The sequence below is a fragment of the Pseudonaja textilis genome, chromosome 2 (assembly GCF_049901715.1).
Source record: "Pseudonaja textilis isolate UNSWEBS1 chromosome 2, rPseTex1.2, whole genome shotgun sequence".
In the NCBI taxonomy this organism is placed as follows: domain Eukaryota; kingdom Metazoa; phylum Chordata; class Lepidosauria; order Squamata; family Elapidae; genus Pseudonaja; species Pseudonaja textilis.
In genome coordinates, this window is record NC_141991.1 from 73,344,750 (window position 1) to 73,368,563 (window position 23,814).

Here is a 23,814-nt window from a genome sequence, read left to right on the forward strand (position 1 = left end):
GATGTCCAAGTGCACCAAGACATCCATAAGCTGGTTGTAGTGGCTGAATTTACTGCTGATGCCACTTTAAACGATGTCAGATTTGCTTCCAAGGCCATTGCCACTTCTGTCGCTGCCCGCAGAACGGTCTGGCTAAAAAACTGGCAGACCGATGGGCAGCAGAAGTGGAAGGTGGCATCAGCCCCTTTAAAAGGGGATAGATTGTTTGGGGAGGTCTTGGACCCCCATCTGGTGGAGACCAGGGATAAAAAGAAACACCTTCTCTCTCTGGCAAGGCATTCTAATTTCAGAACAGTGCCTTACTCCCAAAGGTCAACTTTCAGTGCTGATAGCAGCGCCAGGACACAAAGGCCTTTGAGACAGGCCTTCAATTGCTGGAAACGCCCCCAGAAAAGAACGGCCAGAGATAGGCCTCAATTTCAGGCAAGCATCCCTTTCGTGGGAGAGGAAATTGCTGTTCCCAGCACTCCTGCTAATTGTGGCAGCAGTTCTCCCATTGAGGGAAGGTTATCTATTTTTGCGGGCCAATGGGAGGCTACTACATCTGACGCTTGGTTCTTAAAGACCATCAGACAGGGGCTTTTCCTAGAATTTAGGTCACGACCCCCCAGATTTTACTTGCCTTGCCCTGTTTCCAAGGAGGCATCTTGTAGGAAGCTAATGCAACAGGCCATCCAACACCTCCTGGATAGTCAAGCCATCCAAGCAGTTACATTGAGTCAACAGGGTAAGGGATTCTACTTCTAGCTGTTTGTTGTTCCCAAGGCTTCTGGGGGATGGAGAGCCATTTTAGACCTTAACTAGCTCAATAATTTTTTGTTTTACAAGCGTTTCTGGATGCATTCGCTACAGTCTATTCTGGAGAGTGTCAGGGAGGGTGACTTCCTTATCTCAATTGGTTTAACAGAGGCTTATCTGCATATCAGAATTTGTCAGGCATACAGAGAGCACTTACGCTTCAGCTACACTGGGAAACACTTCCAATGTAGGGCTATGTCCTTTAGTTTATCTTCTGCACCCAAGGTATTCACGAAGATCCTGGCTGCATTGGCAGCTTGCTTGAGGACCATCCCAGTAAGAGTGCAGTGTTACCTGGATGACATTTTAATCCAATCATCCTCTCATGACTGGGCCTTAAGGGATCTCCAAGCGACGATCTCCCTGTTACAAGACCATGGTTTCTCAATTAACCATAAGAAAAGCCATTTCTCACCAAACAGATTTTTATTGCATCTTGGAGCAAAGATTAACACTGTCTTGCAAGGTATTCCTTTCACAGGAATGCAAGGACAGAGCATGGTGGGGGAGGTCATGAGAACGGATAAATCCCCTTTAGCACTTTTATCACAACTCCTAGGGAAAATGATTTCTTGCATCTCCATAGTGCCTTGGGCTAGATGACACTCTAGAAAGCTTCAGTGGTTTCTCTTGCCCCACCAAAAGGTGGGCAAAAGTCACTCGTCTCTCAAAGTCATTGTTCCTGGGACAGTCAAGCAGTCCTTGTCATGGTGGGCCTCTCAGGCTTTGCACGAAGGTCACTTATTCAGAGAGCCACACTGTATGGTAATCACTACTGATGCCAGTCTCTCCGGCTGGGGGGCTCATTTGCAGTCACAGTTGGCTCAGGACCAGTGGTCTGTTTTAGAGAGAGGAAAGAACATCAATTGGTTAGAATTGAGAGCGGTAAAATGGGCTCTCAAAAAATTTAGAAACACTATCCAGAAGACACATGTCCTAATTTTAACAGATAATGTCACCACCAAAGCTCACATTAACAGGCAGGGTGGCACCAGATCAATTAATTTTGGAAGCTGAATGTCTGGCCCTTTGGGCAAAGAGGAATCTCCTGTCTATAAGGGCAGAACACATCTCGGGGGTAGAAAATGTGCAGGTGAACTAGCTTAGCAGGGCCAGGATTGACTCTTCAGAGTGGAGTATTTCCCCTTTTATTTCAGGAGCTGACACATCTGTTCAGACTACTGTGGTAGACCTGTTTTCATCTCCATCCAATGCCAAACTTCCCAGGTTTTACACCAGATTCATGATCCAGGGGGCAGAAGAGACCAATGCCCTCAAGAGGAAGTGGCCTCAGGGTCTCCTGTATGCTTTCCTTCCTCTTCTGCTGCTGCCACCAGCGGTAGTCAGAAAGATACTGGAGGAGGAGGAGGTCATACTTTTGGCTCCTTACTGGCCCAGATGCCCCAGTTTGCAGACCTAGTGAACCTCTCAACCACCTAGCCATGGAGGATCCCTCCTCTCATGGTGTTGTTACACCAAGGGGAAATATCTCATCCAGAACCTCAGTGGTTTCAATTGACTGCATGATGGTTGAGTGGAATGCGCTTAGGAGACAAGATATATCAGAGTGGGCTATACTTGCATTCTAGTGGCTAAGAGACCATCAACCAGTCGCAGTCTAAGACCAGCAGGCTAGGGAACAGCTTTTACCACATAGCAGCTTCCTTGCTGAACTCCTCAGTTCATTTGTTCCCACACATATGCTGATGCTTCCCTTGATAATATATGATGTATTTTGCATAATTCTCTGTGCATTTGTATTTATATTCAATGTGTCCATAAACATTTTGTACAGTTGTATATGTTCATATATGTGCAGTCACACTTATTTTTGTGTGCTCGTGTACATACATTTTGTTGTGTTTTCCACTGACATATTCATAGATGCCTTGCATATTTGCATACATATATTTATATTTTACTGTTGTTTTGCACTTCTGGTTGGATGCTAACTGCATTTTGTTGTATCCATGGCAATGACAAAAAAGTAGAGTCTAATCTAATCTAATCTAATCTAATCTAATCATATAGGGAACCACTTAGAAAGTCTTCTTCTAAGAGATCATCAACCAGTAGCATATATGGAACCACTTGGAAGGTCTGTCATGGGGCATCTAGACTAAGATTTTATCTCTTCGGCTCCAGTAGCCAACATATTGAACTTTTTACAAGAGGGTCTTTACAAAGAGCTCCCAGCAATCACCTTACGCAGGCAAGGGACTGCCTTTGTCTTCAGTATTATACATACATAGGAAGGAGTCCTTGTCTCTGAACCAAACCACCCGAAGATTTATAAAAGGAGCCTCCAACTTTAGACCAGCTGTGGTTCACAGATTCCCTACTTGGTATCTGCCTAAGAGGTCATGGGCCTTAAGGTATGACCCATTTGAGCCTCTCAGATCTACTAGTTTCACTTCCTATTTCTCAAGGTAACCTTTCGAGTAGCCATCTCTTTGGCTAGAAGGATCTCAGAGATAGTTGCACTTTCAGTAAAGGAAAATTTGTGTATTTTCCATCCAGATAGAGTTAGTTTGCAATTAGAACCATCTTTCATTCCTAAGATTAATTCTAGGTTCCCTACCCTACCCACAGTTTGGAATGGGCATGGCTCACTCTGGAGGCTCATAGATCATTAAAGATATAAATCCAGAGAACATATCTTATTTGAAAGTCTCGGGCTTTTTTTGTGTCCTTCCAGCCAGGCACATTGGGGTTGAGGGTGTCTCCATTGACAGTGGGCAGATAGATTAGGGTTTACATTGGTAGGACCTATCAAGGTCTCTTCCAGTGTCTCGAGGGGTGATGGCTCATTCTACTAGAAGTGCAGCAATGACTGCAGCATAGGCTACTCAAGTACCCATGGAAGAACTTTGTTGAGCGGCTACATGGTCTTCACCATCACCCTTTATTCAACAGTACTACTTGGAAATTTTGGCATTGACTGATGCAGCCTTTGGCAGGAGGGCTCTACAGAGAGTGTGTGAGTGCCAGTACATATGACATGGAAGGGGTCTTGCCTGGTTACCTGGGAATGGTTTGACCCACTAGCCTGGACAACTTTTATTCAGTTTCCAAACTTTTTGATGAAGGTTGTGGAAAAAGGTGATGGCCAAGCACCTTCTCAGGAACTTAGATGAAACAAATGATCTGGATCCTTTTCAATCAGGATTCAGGCCCAGTTATGGGATGGAAACAGCATTGGTGTCATGCCCCTGTTGGAGTCTGAATCTGAGGACGAAGACAAACAGCTGATGGAGTGGGAGCGTGGCTCCGTTAGCTGTGGAGGAAACTGAGGAAGGGCAGAGCAGGGGGAGGTAGAATAAGGGAGAGGGAATTCAGAGGAAGACCCATGCCCACCACCTCTTCATCCTAGGGTACACAGGTAGGAACAGAGAAAAGAGCAACATGGGTTGCATGGCTTATGGTGGAGGAAAGGGCCCTGATTCCCTTTATTAGCCACAGTTGGGAAGAGAGTTTAAAAGAAATGCATGCTGAGTGCGGTAGCTGCTGGGAGCAAATGTGAGTTTATCTTGTGTTGATGCTTATCTGTGTTCCTAGCATCTTTCCAACTTCCCAATGGAGTTATTGCCATGCCTTCACATCTGGAATTCCTTCTCCTGCTGTGCCGGACTAATTACCTCATTTTGCCTTGATTAGACTTATAGTTACAGTTTTTGTTGACCGCATTTTGGACTTGATTCTCTGCAGCCAAAGACTGTTCATGGGAGAGTTTTTCTCCAGCCAGAAGGTAACCAGGACATTGGGGGCAAAGTTGAAGCTAATAAAAGGACACCTACTGATTATATGTGTTGCCTTGGTGCCACGCTCTGGGTCATCACAATTGGTCACACTTGTCAATGATCTTTGGCAAGAGCAGAATGGGGGTAGTACAACCATCCTTGTTCTCCTTGACCTCTTGGCAACTTTTGGTACTATCAACCATGGTATCCGTTTGTGTCAGTTCTGGGGATTGAGCTTGAGAAGTACAGTATTGCACTAGTTTGGCTCCTTTCTCCAAGAAAATATGTTAATAGGAAGTGAGAGTCAGTGCACCTTCGACATATGTATGTATGTATATGTCTCGGGTACTGGAAAAATAAGCAGGCGCATCTTTCAGGACTTTCGTTATGAGAGTGACGAGTGAGAGAGACTCCTGGTGTGCTGGAGCCATTTCAGGGAGAAAGGGAGCAAGCTTTGCTTTCCACAGGCATTTAGAGACTTCATTAACCTGCTAAGGGAGAGAGACTCTGCCGGGGTCCTCTATGGTATCCTTTTGGGTCAGCTATAGGGACTTAGAAATTCTGTTGAGAAGAATTAGATTGAATCAGTAGATAAAAGGATTATGAATTAAGCAAGAAGAATACAAGGTTCAAGCCTTTGCAGATGATCTTGTATTCTTTGTAGAAGAACCAATAGAATCAGGACCAAATTTAATTAAAGAAGTAGAGAAATGTGGGGAAGTGGCCGGCCTAATAATTAATAAAGATAAAACTAAAATGATAACAAAAAACCTAACAGATAGTCAAAAAAAGGAATTAGGGGGAGTAATGGGCTTACAAATTGTTTAAAAAATCAAGTACTTGGGAATTTGGCTTACAGCAAGATGCTCAACAATAAAAGAGGATAATTATATAAAGTTAGTACAAGAAATAAAAAGAGATTTAGAAAAATGGGGGAAGATACAGTTATCGATGTTAGGGAAAATTGTGACTATTAAAATGAACATCTTACCAAGATTATTATTTCTCTTTCAAACGATTCCTGTAAAATTGGATATATATATTTTTAAAGTGAATTAAATAAAATGACTACAAAATTTGTGTGGGCAGGAAAAAGAGTGAGGATAAAGTTGAGTGCATTACAAGATAATAGATGTAGAAGTGGATTTGGACTCCCTGCATGGGAAATATATTATAATGCAGCAGCCTTAATGTGGGTTAAAGATTGGGTTAATTTGAGGAACAGTAGAATATTAACCTTAGAAGGGCATGATCTGCAGGCGGGGTGGCATGCCTTCATGTGGAACCCAGGAAACAAAACTTATACTCATTTTAATAGATATGTGATACGAAACTCATTAATGAGAATCTGGTGAGAAATTAAGCACAGACACTATATGAAAATTCCAGGGTGGATATCCATTATGGAGGCATTGATACACCCCAATGAACTAGAAATTGGAAGTAGGATTAAATATTAAGATGTTTTATATTCCAAAGGAATGTTTAAAAGAAACCAAGAACTCAGGGACCATGGGGTAAAGATGGAATGGTGGCCAAATTTACAGCTTAAAACAAGGTATAAAAAAGATGTAAAGGAACATGGAATAGACATAAAGCCGAATCAACTTGATAAACTTTTAGAGTGAACAGATGAAAAAGCAATTTCAAAAATGTATAACTGCTTATTGGAGTTTGAATTGGCAGAGGAAATAGTCAAGGTCCCAGTGATAGGATGGGCAAGGAACGTAATACATAATATCAATTTGGAAGACTGGGAAAGAATTTGGAAGCAAAACTATAAATTAACGAAATCGGCGGTCTATAAAGAGAACCATTATAAAATGTGCTATCGGTGGTATCTGGCATCTTCAAGATTGGCCAATATGTATCCAAATTTAAGCCCACTCTGTTGGAAATGTAAACAAACAAGGAGTGTCTTCTTTCACACTTGGTGGCTTTGCCCGAAGAGTAAAAAGTATTGGGAAAAAATATGAATATGGATAAGAGAAATCACAAGCATTCAATTAGAACTCAAGGCTGATTTTTTTTTTTGTTGGGAATAATAAAAGGTGAAATTGCAAAAGAAATAAAATATTTAATTTTACATATAATCACTGCAGCAAGGATAGTGTTAGCTCAGTGTTGGAAGGGTGATCAGATGCCAACAGATAACTTGATAATCCAGAAGATCTATGACTATGGAAATGGATAAACTCACCCAAAATTTAAAAGATGAAGACTCAAAATATTACACAGTTTGGGAAAACTGGTATAATTGGATAAAGGATAGAAACCAGCAAGTAAACAGATAGGGAAGGGAAAATATAAAGAGGTTATGATAGGAGTATTTACCAGATATAGGAAGTAAGTATTGAAAAATTGTTTGATAAGAACACACTGTCTAAGCAATTAGAAATGTTTATGTTTTTATGTTTATTGGTTATGTATATATTTTTGGTATTGTATTTTATGAAATGTTTTGTACTATGTATATATTTTTTTAATATTTAATAAAGTTTATTTTTAAAATTAAAAAAAAATGGTATCCTTTTGTACCAGCTATGGGGGGTGAGGTTGGGTGGCACAGTGTTGCACTAGCTTGGCTCCTTTCTCCAAGAAAAGGTATTAATAGGAAGTAAGAGTCAGGCCTGCCTTCGGCATGGTTATGTCTCCAGTACTGGGGGGAAAAGTGGGTGCCCCTTCCAGGACTTTTGTTATGAGGGTGGCGAGTGAAAGAGACTCCTGGTGTGTTCAAGCCATTTCAGGGGGAAAGAGAGCAAGCTTCACTTTCCATAGGCATTTAGAGACTTCGTTAACCTGCTGAGAGGGATAGAGAGAGTGATTCTTTGCCAGAGTTGCTAGTGCTCCTAATAAAGGGAATGTTTAGTTAAATAACCGTGTGTTTATCATGTTTGGAAACCAAGTCAGAACATCTGGCTTCCCAGCATGCACTTATTTTGAGAGTGCGGGCTGATGGGTAAAAGGGTTGGATCAGCTTCAAAACAATATAATGAAATTTGTCCCTCTGGCCACTAGATGGGGCTAGAGAGCACCAACACTATACAATAGAGCCTTGGGTCGTGACTATAATCCGTTCCTGGACTCTGGGCATGACCCGATTTGGTTGTGTCCAAAAGCATGACCAACTGCGCATGTGTACAGTTAAAAAAATTGGTGCCGATTTTGTTTACCACTTGATTTTTGAATTGTGACTTGATTCAAAAATCGGGTGGATTTTTTCTTCGTCACCCATTTGATCGCGAACAGGAATGTTCGCGACCCAAGGTTCCACTGTATATAAAAATTGTATGCTGAGGCATGATAGACTGCTTCACTCAGTGACAGATTCTGGCCTTAATTGTGCTTATAAGTTGCGGACTATCTGTATAATTCAATGTTGGGTGAAAGAAGCTTCTGATTCCATTGATCGTATTTCCAGAATCTTATATTCCAGCAAGACCGTTATAGTATATGTGTGCAGAAAGGTTTTATGTCTCTATCCTTTTAAGAGGTGATTTAATAAACATTGTATTATTTTATATTTCCAGCTTCAGAAAAAGCGACCTTGATCAGCGAGTCTCCGCTCCTCAGCTATATTGATCTTGTTGGAGTTAGCTTCCAAGTGGCTAAGGGAATGGAATTCTTAGCTTCTAAAAACGTAAATATATTTGCACTCAGGATTATATAACTATATTTATGGATATTTGGTTTCAAAGGAGAAGGGGACATTGTTGAGTATGTGTTTATGCTCAAGAAAGAAACAGAAACAGGTGGAGGTGAACAAGGGTGATTCTCTCAAAAGCATAAATAGGAGGGCTGTTAATTTAGGTGTTACTAGACTTTGGTATGTTGTTTGCTGAGACATTACTGCAACCTTTTTCACAACCAGCCGTGTTTACCTAATCCCCCTGCATGCACAAACCAAAAGCCATGACATTCAATAAGACAAGACTAGCTTAGTATGTTCAGATCCTTCAAGCCAGTCCTTCAGAATACAGATTTGATAGATCATGAATGGGAAGCTGACTGTTAGTTTGTATTCTTCCTTACCAATTAAACAGAAGATTTTCTGAATATATCTTGCTTTATATGCTCCCAAACCTGGTTAACTTGGAGGAATTAAGCCACCTTGGATTAAATGGAGGGGTTCCTCTCCTTCAAGTAGCAAAAAAAAAGTTTTGTTGTGCAGCCTAGTAAGTATCACAAACAATCCATTTAATTGTGTCACAAAGTTCATTTCAGACATAATGGCTCATTCATCAGCATGTCTGTGTTGTCATAATCTTGATCGGTGTTGAGCCATTTTGGTCACGTGAGGCATTTGGCTAATAGTGGTGGCAAGGGGATTTAAAAAAAGACTAAAACTTGTGCAGACAAAGAAACTGCTTCTAAATTACCACATAATCTGCAGTTGTTTTTCCTGAAGTGCATTCTCACAAGCCAGAATGTTACATACAGTATGTATGTCACAAGCAATTGCTAGTACCACAAGTTTTAAAAAAATATGGCTGAGCTGTAAGACAGAGAATTTATCAGGTTCTACCCAGCAATGAATTTGAATAGCAAGATAGGTGGCAGATAGAGTACATATAATAAATAATGAATTTGAAGGGTGAAAGAATCACAGCATCTCAAAGTACAAGGAACTAATTCTGCAACGTAGTATGAATTCAGCCTTCGTAGTTTCTAAAACGCAGCATGTTATGTGACCCAGGCAATGGTGGCTATTCAACAAACAGTGGTTAAGCAAAAGATGGCTTAACATGAAATATAAACTTAATGTTCAAAATTGAATTCTCTGATTTTGTATGATTCTGGATTCTTTGGAACCATGGGCATAAATGCCACAATATAGTAAACAATGGAAACAAACTATTTCTTTGTTTTTCTGTTCCCTTGGGACTGGTTGCAGTTCCTACTTCCATACACGTGCTTGTGTGTGTGAACCAAGGCAAAAGGTAGAATGGAGCAGCCTTAGATTTAACCCAAGACCTCTACTCTTTCTTTGAACAAAATGTTGCATTAATGGAAATATGAATGTGTACTGTTGTTTTTACCTAAAGGTTGTCCCAAAAAGTGAGGTGGGAAGTGTATAAATTTAATAAATAAATGTTAAACTGACTTCAAATATGCTTTGAGCAAACTGTGACAGTGGTGGGGTAATGGTCTTAAAAATAAGTATCGCAGCTAAGGCACTACTACTTGCATTTTTGTGGGTCTTCTTGCACAGTCTTTGCAGAGTATTTTAAAGGATAATAAAGTTAACAAAATGAGGCTGTGGTGTCAGAGGACAAAATTAAGTCTTAAAGCTTAGACAGCAGTATTTCCACATCTCCCTAGAACAGCTGCCTGAGCACTTCATCATATGCATTACATGTCTCACTGCATGTTGTGATGTTGCTTTGTTCTGAGGAACTCTGAGGCACAATAATTACTTCTGAAAGAAAAATTAGAACATCCGAGATTTATGTCTATATGCTCAATATGTCTTTTCCCTATTATCCAGTGTGTACACCGTGATCTGGCTGCGAGAAATGTACTGATCTGTGAAGGGAAACTGGTGAAGATCTGTGACTTTGGCCTAGCCAGGGACATCATGCGGGATTCAAATTATATTTCCAAAGGAAATGTGAGTAGCAAGATTACCTGGCCTATGGGTGGTCCCTTTGACCAAAATAGGAAGAGTTAAACATACATTTAGGATCCTTGCTCCACCTGACCATGGGAAGGCACATGCTCACAAATCTAAATTTCTTAGAAAATCTAAATTTCTTAGGGAAGGCACATGCCCACAAATCTAAATTTCAAATCCACAAGTATTCTGAAGATTTGTTTTGTTTGGCTAGCCATATACCCACATGCAGCCACCATTAAAAGAGTAGGAATTATGAATTCTCAGAAGACATCTTCTTTATTATGTTTTAATTAGACCAAATGTATCCTGAATAGTTATGGCTTTTTGATTGTTGGTGGTATCGTGGAAAAATCCAATGAAAGAAACAAAAGACAGCAAGACAAGACAACAATTCTTACTTTAAAAGTCAGAGGTTTATTTCACTAGTAATTTAGAACATAAACAACCATCGTAACAGAACTTATACTAATAACCCATTGCAATGAGATCCACTGTCATAGCTGGTCCAGGAAGGACAGCTGTAGGCCAGTGGCCCGAGCTGATCTCCAGCTCCAGTTTATATACCTTTCTTCTAATGGACACTTTCTTGCCACATTTCATAACTCATTTCCTTGTTCTTTCTTGCTGATCATTTACTTTCCACATATACCCATGTACATCTGAAACCTCTATCTATCTAATAAGTTTCCTAACAAAGATTTTGGGCCCGCAGCTTTCAAATACACTAGAAAGCAGTTAAGTCTTGTGTCTACAAAATGTACACTGAAAGTTCCACAAGTTTGGCAAAAGTTGCATGTTGGTGTCTAGGATGTCTTCACCAAATCATAGACATAACCATCTAAGACCAGGAGCCTCCCATCACAAAGCAAGGACATCTAACAATAAATGACCAGAGATTATTTTGGCCTCACCCACCAGATAATTGAGCCTGTTTTGATATTCTTCATGAAGATACTTCCATATTTCTAAGATTAGCTTTTTCCTGAATTTAAAAAGAGATTTTCACCAACTTGGCACAAAACAACGAGCATTACATATGCATGAAGGACAAGGATGGCAAATGATTCCAAGACAAAGAGGAGATCCTGCAACGATGGCAGGATCATTTCAGTAAGATCTCCAACATTGAATTCCCACATCCACCAATTCCAGAAGACACACCAACTTATGAGCCCATTTCACTCATAACTGAGGAAGAAGTCAACAATGTTGTGAACAGAATTAAGAACATGAAGGCCCTTGGACCTGACAATCCATGGACTTCTGGAAACTAAAGGAAGTGTGAGACATGGATACCTTGGCTGACTGAGTTCCTCAATGCTATAATCAGTATAATGAACACTAGCCATGTTCCATACTTGTTGATTGGTCAACAAGCCTAACAGTTCCCATTTTCAAGAACAAGTGTGACTCAGTTGACTATCACCAATCCACCTTTTGTCTCACACTATGAAGATCTTTGAGAGCTTGGAAGCAAAGTGAAGGAATAAAAGGGGCTTCGCCTGCTTTTTGTGACTGTTTATTTTGTATCCCACCCTGGGTCATCACACTGATCTGGTATGCCCTCCAGGATCATAGAGTACCTGAACCACTCATTGACTCAGCCAAAATGCTCTACAAGAACATCAGCAGCCAAGTGTGATGCCCAGCTGTCCTCTTCAAAAGATTCCCAGTGATGGTTGGGGTCCACCAAGACTCTGCACTGTCACCACTTCTGTTGATATTGGTCATGGATACCATCACACATGACCTGCAGCAGAACACACCCTGGGCTCTTCTCTGTGCTGATGATGTTATGCTTGCTTCTACCACCAGAGGCAAACTACAGCTGGAAGTTCAAATATGGAATGATCACCTCAACCATTTTGAACTCTGCCTCAACATCAAGCAAACTGAGTACTTGGAGGCTGTACCACCCCTGAAATGCTTCAAACCAATGGACAAAGCCTAAAGAAGGTGGATATTTTTCAGTATCTGGGATCCCACCTCTAAGGCAATTGTGACATCAATGGTGAGGTGCGAGCAAGGGTGAATGCAGGCTGGATGCATTGGCAAGAATTCACTGGTGGTGTTATGTGACAGACAAATGCCAACCCATCTTAAATCTAAGATTTATAAGACAACCATCCGCCCTGTTGCACTGTATGTCACTGAATGCTGGGCAGCAACAACAGGGACTGAAAGCTATCTCCATGCCATGGAAATGTGAATGCTCTGTTGGATATCGGGCATCTCCCTTCTTGACCACATCACAAATGACACGATTCGACAACATTTTGGTGTGGCACCAATTAATGAGAAGTTGAGAGAAGGCCAGCTCTGCTGGTGTGGATATGTCCTGAGAGCAGCACCTTCCACCGTTGCCAAGACTGCCTTCTGCCTACCTACTAGAAGTCAATAGCCAGCGACCTCGTGGGAGTCCAGAACTGAGATGCCAAGACACCATCAACAAAGATATGCAAACCACAGGCCTGCACCCTGGAGACACAGCTGACCATGCAAAGTGGCATTCAATGATCCAAAAAGTGGACCCTGCACTTGCAGGAATATGCTAGGAAGATTTTCACCAACTTGGTGATCTCCTTATATTTAGAACTATAATCTGTATAATTCCTTGTCATTGGTTATCCTAGGAAGACTGGTTGGAGTTGAAATCTGAAACATCTAATGAACTTCAGATTGCCAATCATTTCTTTTCAGCTAATATTTATATAAGGTAAAAGTTCCCCTGGCACATACGTGCTAGTTGTTTCCAGCTTTAGGGAGCAGTGCTCATTTCCATTACAAAGCTGAAGAGCCAGCGCTGTCTGAAGATGTCTCCGTGGCCATGTGGCTGGCATGACTAAATGCTGAAGGCGCACGAAACGCTGTTATCTTCCCACCAAAAAGGTCCCTATTTTTCTACTTGCATTTTTACATGCTTTTGAACTGCTAAGTTGGCAGAAGCTGGGACGAGTAATGGGAGCTCACTCCGTTAGGGATTCATACCGCCAAACTGCCAATCTTTCTGATTGACAAGCTCAGTGTCTTAGCCACTGAGCCACCTTTTAATATCTATATAGCTATAGCTATCTCTATACAGCTATATCATTAACACAGTACAACATGAACATAATATCATTATGGATACAGATAAGCAAGCTCCCAAATTCCTCATTCATAAAACTTAAATTACCCTATTGATCTTAGCATTCCCATGCTGATCACTTTGTTGAATTTGGGAGGGGGGGGCGCATATATACACTTAGGTCAAGGCTTTCAGGGGCTGAAACCAAAGTATGACCAGAGTTCCAATATGTATCATTTTGCACAGCTGGAAACCGAAGGCACGTCTCTAAATCTCCCTTACCCTGTTACTTTCTCCAGCAAATAGGAAACGAAACCCCTGGCTCTTTGCAATTCTTCCTGGAAATTATTTTTTTTTTTGTGTTGGTTGCACAACCGAGCTCTCTTTCACCCTAGAAGATGGTGATTAGAACAGCACGCAAGCTGCTAAAGGGAGCGGGGGGGAAACAGAAGCAGACTGATTTCACATGCCACAGAAAAGCATAAGCTTGGGAGAGGAATACAGGAAATAATGGTAACAAGCATAATATAGCTGCCCTTCAGTTGAGGGTGTCTTTTGCTGAACCAGTCCATTTTTTTTCTAACCAATTTAATATTACTCCATTATTTCAGGCTGTATTTTTTAATTTTTTTTTTATCTCTAGAAGTACACAACCACTCTTTATGTAGGATAGTCTTTGACTAACAGGATGTATTTCAATGCAAATAAAATCCATTAAAATTAGAAACTATTAAAATAAAACTATTGACATTTTGGGAAGCATAAAGAGCTACTTTGCACTTAAGAGGCACCAAAAGTCTATGGCTATATTGTCTTTCTAATATTGCATGAATCGCCAATTCTTCCTCACCACACTGTTGTATTTCACTATGGAAACAATCTAATACATATAATATTCACAATGTAAATAGTGGTCTCTATGAACAAGTTGCTCTGTTTGGATGCCTGCGTTAATATTTGCAGACTCAAGGATGTGACCAGAGACCAATAAATGTTACAGGCAGCATCCTCATTAAAGCCCTATTAGCTTTCAGTATGTGGAATTTTTTCCATACATTGTTACTTGTGAAGAAAATTAGTATTTGAAGTTTATTCTCCTTCCATCTCTGTTTTTGAAATAGCCATCCTTTCTTTGAAGTTGGATTTGGGCTGGGGGTCATCATCTAAATTACTTTTGAGGGAGCAATCCATTCTCTACATATGAAATTTAGAACTTGGTATTACTTGACTAAGTGTTTTACTGCTGATCAGAGTGACATTTTGTCATATTGCTATCATGCTAAACAGGACTGACAATAGCAAGGTTATAGTCATGAGATCCCTCTTGACTGGGAAGGACTCATAGTTCTTCCTAACAAGTTCCATTAACATTCACAGAAAAGTTTAGAATAGAATAACCGAGTTGCAAGGGACCTTGAAGGTCTTCTAGCCCAACCCCTGCCTAGGCAGGAAATCCTACACCACTTCAGACAAATGGTTATCCAATCTCTTCTTAAAAACTTCCAGTGTTGGAGCATTCACAACTTCTGGAGGCAAATTGTTCCACTGATTAATTGTTCTAACTGTCAAGAAATTTCTCCTTAGTTCCAAGTTGCTTCTCTCCTTGATTAGTTTCCACCCATTGCTTCTTGTATCATCAGCAAAGTAACCATTCAATGGTCAGTACTATGGGAAGTTTTTTAAAAAAATAAAATCCATTTTACTTTTTTAAATAGACCTTCTTGCCTTTGAAATGGATGGCCCCTGAGAGCATCTTCAACAACCTCTACACTACCTTAAGTGATGTGTGGTCTTTTGGGATTCTTCTGTGGGAAATATTCACTCTAGGTATGTCTCTGTGGTCAGCATTGCCAAATTAACCTTTGATATAATCCTTCCTCCCAAATATTCTGTGTTTAAAATGAAAAAATGTTACTTCTGTAGTATATCTACATAATCTTCTCTATTTATAGTAGTGTTTTCTATCATCCATTTTTCTGTCTGTGAGGGACCATTCTCAACAACCCTGTCATTGTGTGAAATTGAGAAAGAAATGGTGGTTGCTTAAGTTCTTTTGTTCTTAGGTGGGACTCCATATCCTGAACTGCCTATGAATGACCAATTTTATAATGCTATTAAACGTGGCTACCGGATGTCCAAACCTACCCATGCATCCAATGAAATGTGAGTGGTTTGGGTACACAATTGTCTTTAAGGGAAATGTCATCTACTTTTCAAGACTTTCCCAAACCTTGAAATCTTCTTTCATGTGTTTTTAGCTATGAAATTATGCAGAAATGCTGGGAAGAGAAATTTGAGATTCGACCACCTTTCTCTCAACTGGTAGTACTTATGGGGAACCTGCTAACAGACAGCTACAAGAAGGTAAACTATATTTGACCTGAACAGATAAAGAGGATCAGTTTTTGAACCAAAATCTATCTAGATTATATCTTTTATTTTACCCATAGAAAGGATATGGGACTGAGTACTTGTCTCCAAATCTTGTTGGCTATTATTTGGGAAAAGTACTGAAAAATATGTTTCCTATTAATTTAGCACTTTTGATGAGATTCTGATGATCAGTTGCCATCCAGAATTCTAAACCTTGATCTATTGTTCTTCATTGTCATAAGCTCTTAAAAGATGTTGGTTTTTGTATGCAGTACCCAGTGGCTTTCGATATAAGAATGAGCATGATAAATGGGAGCCAGTTTCAATAAGCAGCTCAACATCCTAATATCTGTTTCTATAAAAAGTATGCTATAATCATAACTAGTAAGTGAAGGCTTACTTTGTTGGGAAGTAGGAGGTGAGGAATTTAGTTGTATCAAAATTCTCCAGTTTGGTCTCTTTTGTAATATAGTAATGTTTCTAATCATGGATCATGTTGTTTACTAGGAGCAATAGTAGGAGTCCTGAGATGTATTGTTATAAATCTGTGGGCTGCGTGCCCAACCCATTTCTACATCAGCCTCATTTTGGGGGATTCTCAGGTACTCCTGAAATCTGAAGTAAAATAAGTGACAGGAAATAAAAGAACCATTGTAGAGGTGACACTGAATTAGTAGGGGTTGTTGGTTTTTTGTTTACTTTTGCAGCTGTTAAATATCTTAACTGCTATGAACTGCTGCTATAATCTTAGAAAGTAATGTACAAAATTCAAATCTCAATTGATTAACATTCCTGGAGGCAGGGAATGACAGCTAAATATTAAAAAAAAAAGTTTTTTACCAAACCTAAAATTTGGCATTTTCTGAATGATTCTATTCAGACTCCGTTACATTCTGGGGACCTCAACAAGTCAATCAGCCTGCTCGTGATTCTGAAATAAGTCAGGCATGTAGAAGAAAAGGAAATCTGATGAAATCTATTGGCTACAGATTGGTGCACCAGACTGCAACCAAGATATGCACTACAACCCCATTTTAAACCAGATTTCATGTGACAAATAGCTTCATTCATGGTCCTGAAGCCCTTCAAACCTTTGAAAGATAAAGATGGCATATCTCAAGTTAGCAAAGTATAGGCACATGACCAAAACAATTGGCTTATACAGTGCACTTTTTTTTTTTCAAAAAAGGGAAACACAGAGTGCATGCATAGTCTCCATGTTGGGACACACTTGACCTCATCATTTACTCCTGGAGATACAAGTTCATATATGTCTAAAAAATCTACTTCAAAGTAAGATCCATCCATTTTCAGTAACCATGACTTCTAAATCCTTGGAATTGCAGTGATAATATGTTAACTTTCTGCAACATCCAGATGTATGATAACTCAGATATAAAGCATTGTTCAATGTAGATGAATAGGTGTATGTACTTATCCATTCTTTCTTATTCTCATTGCCTTGCATGCGAGCAGAAGTATCAACAGGTCAATGAAGAATTCTTGAAAAGTGATCACCCTGCTATTATGCGTACGAGGCCCAGGAACACAGGATTCAGTCCTTCTAGGTCCACTGCAAGTGACAGTGTCAGTTCAAGTTCTGTCCTCTATACAGCTGTGGAGCAGAATGGAGTGGACAATGATTATATCATTCCTTTGCCTGATCCTAAACCAGAAGGAGACACTAATAACCCTCCAGAGGCCTCTAGCAGCAGAGCAAGGTTAGAATATTTTTAACTTGTATCGCCTACCGTGATGTTATTCCATCCCAACTGCTTGTTTTCTTGACTAGGAAAATATTAACAAATATGAAAAATGTTGCTGAAAATAATTTTAAGGTCTGCAGAATGCCTTCACTTGAAGAATATATTCATAAGAAGATGCTCCAGAGAGTTATTAAAAAAAAGCACAAAAAATCATCGGTTGGTCACTTTCTTCTTTGGAAGAGATTGCGAAGAACAGACTCCTCTCTAGAATACTAAAAATCTCCACAGACCGTTCTCATCCTGGACATTCATATTTTCAACTGTTACCATCAGGGAGGCGTTATAGGTGTCTTAAAATGAGGACTAATAGATTGAGAAACAGTTTCTTTTCCAAGGCAGTAATTGTCTGGAATCAAACAGTGCATTTGTGATTTAGTCCTATTATAATTATTTTAATTTTTAAATACTCTATAGTATGATTGTGATGTGGTGTTTGGGACACTGTGCTGGAGTAGCTTTCACATTTCATTGTATTCGTGGAATGCAGTGACAACAAAGGTATTCTATTCTACTAAATAACCCTCCCAAATTATCTTCTAGAAAATTATTTCTTTTTCAAAAATTAGAGCAGGTGTTCCTGAATTTTTCTGTCATCGCTCTCTAGCATCACTAGCTCATGATGATGATTCTGATGCCGATGACTATGACAATAGTGAGGATGATGATGATGATGATGATGATTCATGCCATTCAGCTACGTCTACCACAATTGAATGGTCCTAATTCTCCCTCTTTTTCTTTCTCAATTTTTAGTTCAACCCTGAATGAAGCAAACACTTCATCTACTATATCTTGTGACAGTCCTTTAGCCCCAGAGCAAGAAGAAGAACAAGAAGCACCTGAGTTAAAGTCAGATTGCTAGGGTTACCAGTGCTCTGTGCTCCTGCGTATGCTAGTACTGGGGAGTTCCACCCAGTGGGAAAACGTGCACATCCCCCTTCATTCAATCATATCAAAATACAATTACAGCTTGTTCCTCCTTCCTCTAAAACAGAAGCCTGGAATTATCGAAAGAGGTCTTTTCTGAGACCAGGAGTATTGGAGTAAGACCGCAGACTAAATCAGAACAATTCAAGTCAGTGTTGTGTGATAATTCTTGGTGGCTTCTGAACTGGGATTGCATTCATTTCAACCTTTAATGCAGAATTGGCTCTTCCGTCACCAGATACCTTAGTTCACCACACATGTTTTCACCTGCTAAATCAGAGTATCAGAAGAATACTGATACTTAATAGCCACAACAATTTCTGGATCAAACAGCTCTCCCCATGACAAAGCAAATCTCCACAAGGTCAAGCAAAAGGGCCTCCTGGGTTTCAATTGGGACAAATGCCTTTTGATTCGTGAAACTGTTCTTGACCGTTACTCGCTTACTGGATTATCAAGTGATGCTTTTAAAAACATATCCTTGGAAAGGATGGAAAATGGGACAGATGGGACAGGAGAAGTCCCATGCAGAAGTCACTTAGGAGACTCAGAAAAGTTTTGTCCATTGTTTAAGGTTTATAATTGCTGGGGCCTGCCTTTCTTCTTAGGTCCCCCACTTCTTTCATTAAGCATTCCAACATGGTAAATGATTTCATGAGTTACAGGTACTCAGATTCTGCAGCTGCCCAGGCAGTAGCTAAGGACAGTAGCTAAAGCAGCATTTTTTTAAGGGGAAAAAAAAATGCAGAGTGCGTGGAGATTCATCCAGAGATTCAGCTGAGAAGGAACATTTCAGTGTTACATTTCCAGCAGGCTGCCCTTTCATTGGATGAAATGAAGTGATTAAAAAGGAATGCTTAGATTTATCCAAGACCGTAAGAGGATGAAACATGGATCATACATTTTTTTTTCTTCTTTCTGCTTGTGCACTTTTTAAGCAAAAAAAAAAAAAAGCCTCACTGCCTGATGGGCAGCTATATCTTTGGTTTATTTCAGAGGGTTATTAGTAACCACCATTGCGTTCTGCTGAATCTTACAGGTGTTCAGTTGCAACAGGTAGATCTTGGAAAATAAGATTGGATCTAACTGGTCTTTGGTGGGACTTTAGCAACTCATGCAAAACCCTAAGGCTGTAGGCTGGTTGGGAAATTGAAAAAGTTTCTCCAGCTGCAAGAAGTTCTTTCTTTATTGTGGCCAGTGACATGCCTTTGTCATTTCCAGCAATCAGACTGGATTATCATTATTCAGTCTTTCTGAGGTTGGAGACAGCACTTAATAGCTTTGGGCTGCCGTATCCAAAATACCTTCCAGCGTGCTCAAAAGCGGATCTACTTACTAGGCAGAAAAATCTAGGAGATCCAGGTCCCATACCAGCTCCTATGATAAATGTGTCTTTCCCTATATAAATTGGAGGGCGGACCCCCGTCATTCATTTAGTGCCCTATCTGTAGTAATATGGCACAATGGTGAGGATTGCTTTGGCTGTGGCTGCCACCTTGCCTTTTTAATCCATTGATACCCCAGTACTCCCCCATCGGCTGCTACTTAAGATTTAATGAGCAGGTAGCTGAAATGCTTTTGCGCATTTCATGTTGTCCTTTGCTCTGCACAATGCAAACATTCAGAAAGCAATCTATTATAAAAAGGCTTTTTTTAAAAAAAAATTCTAGTGTCCTCTTTTCTACCAGAGGTAGTTCTAAAGTGCCTCATTATCCTCTTTTTAAAAAGTATTTTAGCTACTTTTGATCACATTGTATTAATTGTAGGACAGATATATTATATACTTATAGTTAGTGTGTGTGTGTGTGTGTGTGTGTGTGTGTGTGTGTGTATCATACAGATAGACAGGAGGGCATATAAAGTGATTATTTTCCTCTGGTCGATCTATTAACAATTTTTCATTTTTGAAATAATATTCATATTTACCTCTAGCTTTTCTCAGTGATATATTTTTTCTTTTTTTAAGGCACAGTCAGAGTATTTGTTATAAACATTCAGTTGATGTGGTAACAATAGAGTTAGGAAATGTTTGCAGGCAAACATGCCAATTTAAAGTCCAGTGTTATAATGGTTAAAATGAATTATTCTATAAATTATGGCCAGTACTATGTCTATCTCCTTCAAATATATTATATACTTTTTTTTTCAATCAGCTTTTAAAATTATTCTGTGATGACATTTTCTAATCATCACCCAAGTGATTATATCGTCTGTTGAAAATACAAAAAGCATCAAGTCTCTAATTGTTTCTGAGAAGGGGACCCATAGTTAGATCTCTAGTATGCTTTTTAGTCTTTTAGGAATATAGCATCACTACAGCTTACTCCTACATTCCTAAATGTTTTATTTTTATGATATATTTTTTTAAAAAATTATCCTACTTTATACAGGCAATTATAGAGTTTTTCATATGAATCACGCATTGCACATTTGTCACAAGCTGACTTAAAACAGGTTTATATTGAATAGGGAATAATTTCAGTGGTCAAATATTTTAGCTCCCAGGTAGGCCACCTGCCTTCAGATGAGGCCAGAATTCATTCTTTACATCTTTTCTTAAAATAATAAGGAGGCAGGTCAAAAGTTAGACAGGCAGCTAACAAAATGATAGGACGGGATGGGATATCAGTGTAGGTTTCCTTAGCTTTTTAAGAACGCAGGGCCAGATACACTTCACAGCAGTATTAGCTCAGCAGATTTTATTTTATTTTTAAGTTTAACAGTTTCCTGGAAAAGCTTCATTTGCCTTTCAGCACATTGAACTGAACAGTTTTTTCAACTGCACTTCTTGGGGTTTAAATGCTTTAGGTAAAATTGTTTCCAGCCAAGTGGAACAACCAAGGACACTGCCAATATAAGAGTACCACACCATCACCATTGTTTCACTCTCCAGTGTGAAGTACTAGTACATTATTTTAAGAAACATTGGTTGATCTAAGGTAAAGATTGGTTTCTTCCATAGAAAACTGTTCTTGCTGCTGCTGTTACTGTTTCTCCTCCCTCAAAAGCTAAATGACAGTTAATCTGTCAGAAAGAAAACTGATCAATCTTTCTTCCTCTAACCCCAAATTATTAGGTGCTATGCTTTTTTCAGATGCTTCCATTCATTCTGACTTGCTAGGTCTCCTGTCCCAAATGACACCAAGCCCTAGCTTCTCCTTAAGTTAGATGAGTGAGCATTGTTGATGAGACTTTCACATTGGCTAGATGGAGAGGAGAAAGCAAGGGTCGTTTAACCAAAGGGCCTTTATGTTGTCATGAATTTAATAGCCATAATTTGACCTAAGATAACAATATAATATTTTTAAACAGAATCATTTACTACGGTACTTTTATATTGCTGATAATTGGCTTGCTTGATTATTGGGTTTGTTTGTGGGTTTGGTTTTTTATATGTCCATTTGTTTTTGGTAGTATTAATAGGAGTGAATCAAAACGAACAGTTTCTGTCTTGAATGAAATGTGATAAACTTGGAACATCTATCAATTTTTGCAAACTTGGTTTGATCTTTATTAAGTATCCATTTTCTATAATGTTTTAACGTACAATTGTTGAAATATAGCTCATATATAAATACATATCTTTCTACATCCAGCAACCACTATTAGCCAGATTTCAGAAAAATATTGTCACACTAGTGTTATTTTCAAAATAAATAACATTTTTCTTAATGATGTATATACGATTTCTATTATTTGTCATTGGATTGGATTGTTTTTATTCACTGGAAGAAATAGGATAGGGTAGAGTCTTGCTTGTTGTATTGCATAATCTACAGCAGACTATTGACAAAAATGCAATGCATTGTCCAATTTCTCTAAAGCTTCTTTTGTAGATTAAAGCATGGGGAATGCAATGTAATTAATTGTTGGCTTGTTACTGGCATTTAAAGTCTTGATTCCGCAAAGTAAGTAAGCCTTTCAATAGCATTTTGAATTCTAGAATCAAGCAAGTGTTTGAGGAGGGATTGGAAAATCGATTTCTTCACTTCAGTCTATTCATTATTATAGATGTCTTAAACAAACTGGGAATCCTTTCAATTCACAATATTAACAGGCATAATCTTATATAGCAACTTACTCATTCCAAACTGAAATTTCTTTCCACCTTAAAAAAATAAGATTTAATTTAAAAAAATCTTTCCAGACATATATAAAGCAATAGCTAACAAAACCATAAAAGAACTAGTTGAGTGCTATAAGAAAATAATCTGAGCCTGCAGCATTGATTTCCAAAAAAGTGACCTTTTGTATTCTCTTTGAATTACAAACTGCGTAAAACACTGACTCATACAGATTTAGAAATTTACAGTTCTTAGAATTAAATTGGAGAAGTATAATTCCAAGAGCATGAAAATCCTCTGAGCAATTCTCAATAATTTGGAGAGGTGATTTTCATGTTACTTTACAATAATTCAGGGGAAAATAGACCAAAACAAAGAGTTTATAGCTGTCATTGTCAGATAAAATTCTGATAAAGCACTCTAATAAAATGTTAATCATCTCTGCATGATCATCTTTGTAATATTTTAAATTATAGTGACATACATTTCCTTCCTGCTTTGATAATATGATTTACAATTCTAAATGAGGGAAGTTGAGATTAAATATGGATTCAGGAGATTTGAGCCAAGATAGGAAAGTACAGAGGATGTAACTAAGCCAACATATTTTGTTCATGTTTTCTAGTGAGAATCATAGAGATAATTGATTCTATATGCACTTACTCTGGATCATATTTTACTTCTTGAAGTTTTCATATAAACTTCAATCACCTAAATTACCAAATAATCTAAATTAGCATTGCATGAAGCCATCTTCCTTTGTATATCTTCCCTTTTTTTAAAGAAAAACATCTTTAATATTGTTTTAGTTTTTTTCCTTTGTCTAACTTAGGCATTTGCAGTTTCCACTTTTTCAAAATTTTGTCACAAGATCCTCCTCAGAGATAGTTTAATGAGTGCAAAAGAAAAAATTCAGCAAGAGGTCAATCAAGTTTACAGAATCAAAAGTCAAAATAAAGTTTAAATAAGCGTTAAGATCCACTTACTTAGTGCAAGCCATGTTTTACTGAATGTAGACTAGACAATGGAAATAAAAATTAAGTGCTTTTTTGGTTATGTGAAGTGGCACTGTTGTTTTTCAGAATACTGCAATGTATTTAAAATCAGTAGGAAAATGCAAGTATCATTTTATTCAAAGCTGCCAACATGCCCACAATGTGAGATCTTACACAACATGTATGAACTTAATGATGGTACTAAATGCAGTGAAATATCACTGCTGTTTTCTGGGATCCTCCAGACAGACAAAGTGAACCTCCTTACACTTTAGAAATTTTTAATTGAAGTCATAATAATTAAGCAATGAGCATGATTTGTAGATCAGAACCAAACCATTGTACATTGCCTATATCAGTTCAGATCTCCAGTCTTTATGGAAGTGTTCAACTTTCCCCAGGGCTGGAGAATACGATGACTTGTCTGTCATTTGTATAGCGGGAACCCTTGAAATTCCAGAGCCAAC

At 38.8% G+C, this 23,814-nt stretch overlaps 1 protein-coding gene across 3 annotated transcripts in view; it reads left to right on the forward strand.

Annotated features, from left to right (window-relative positions):
- Positions 1-21,967, forward strand: part of PDGFRB (platelet derived growth factor receptor beta) — a 94,745-nt gene extending 72,778 nt beyond the window's left edge. For all 3 annotated transcript variants that reach the window (XM_026696600.2, XM_087924297.1, XM_087924298.1), the window contains exons 17-23: positions 8,069-8,178; positions 10,027-10,149; positions 14,938-15,049; positions 15,286-15,385; positions 15,481-15,586; positions 17,072-17,316; positions 18,115-21,967. In XM_026696600.2, coding sequence (XP_026552385.2) covers positions 8,069-8,178; positions 10,027-10,149; positions 14,938-15,049; positions 15,286-15,385; positions 15,481-15,586; positions 17,072-17,316; positions 18,115-18,223 — 905 coding nt within the window. In that variant the 3' untranslated portion in view covers positions 18,224-21,967. The remainder of the gene's footprint in view (positions 1-8,068; positions 8,179-10,026; positions 10,150-14,937; positions 15,050-15,285; positions 15,386-15,480; positions 15,587-17,071; positions 17,317-18,114) is intronic.
- Positions 21,968-23,814: the final 1,847 nt, after the last annotated feature.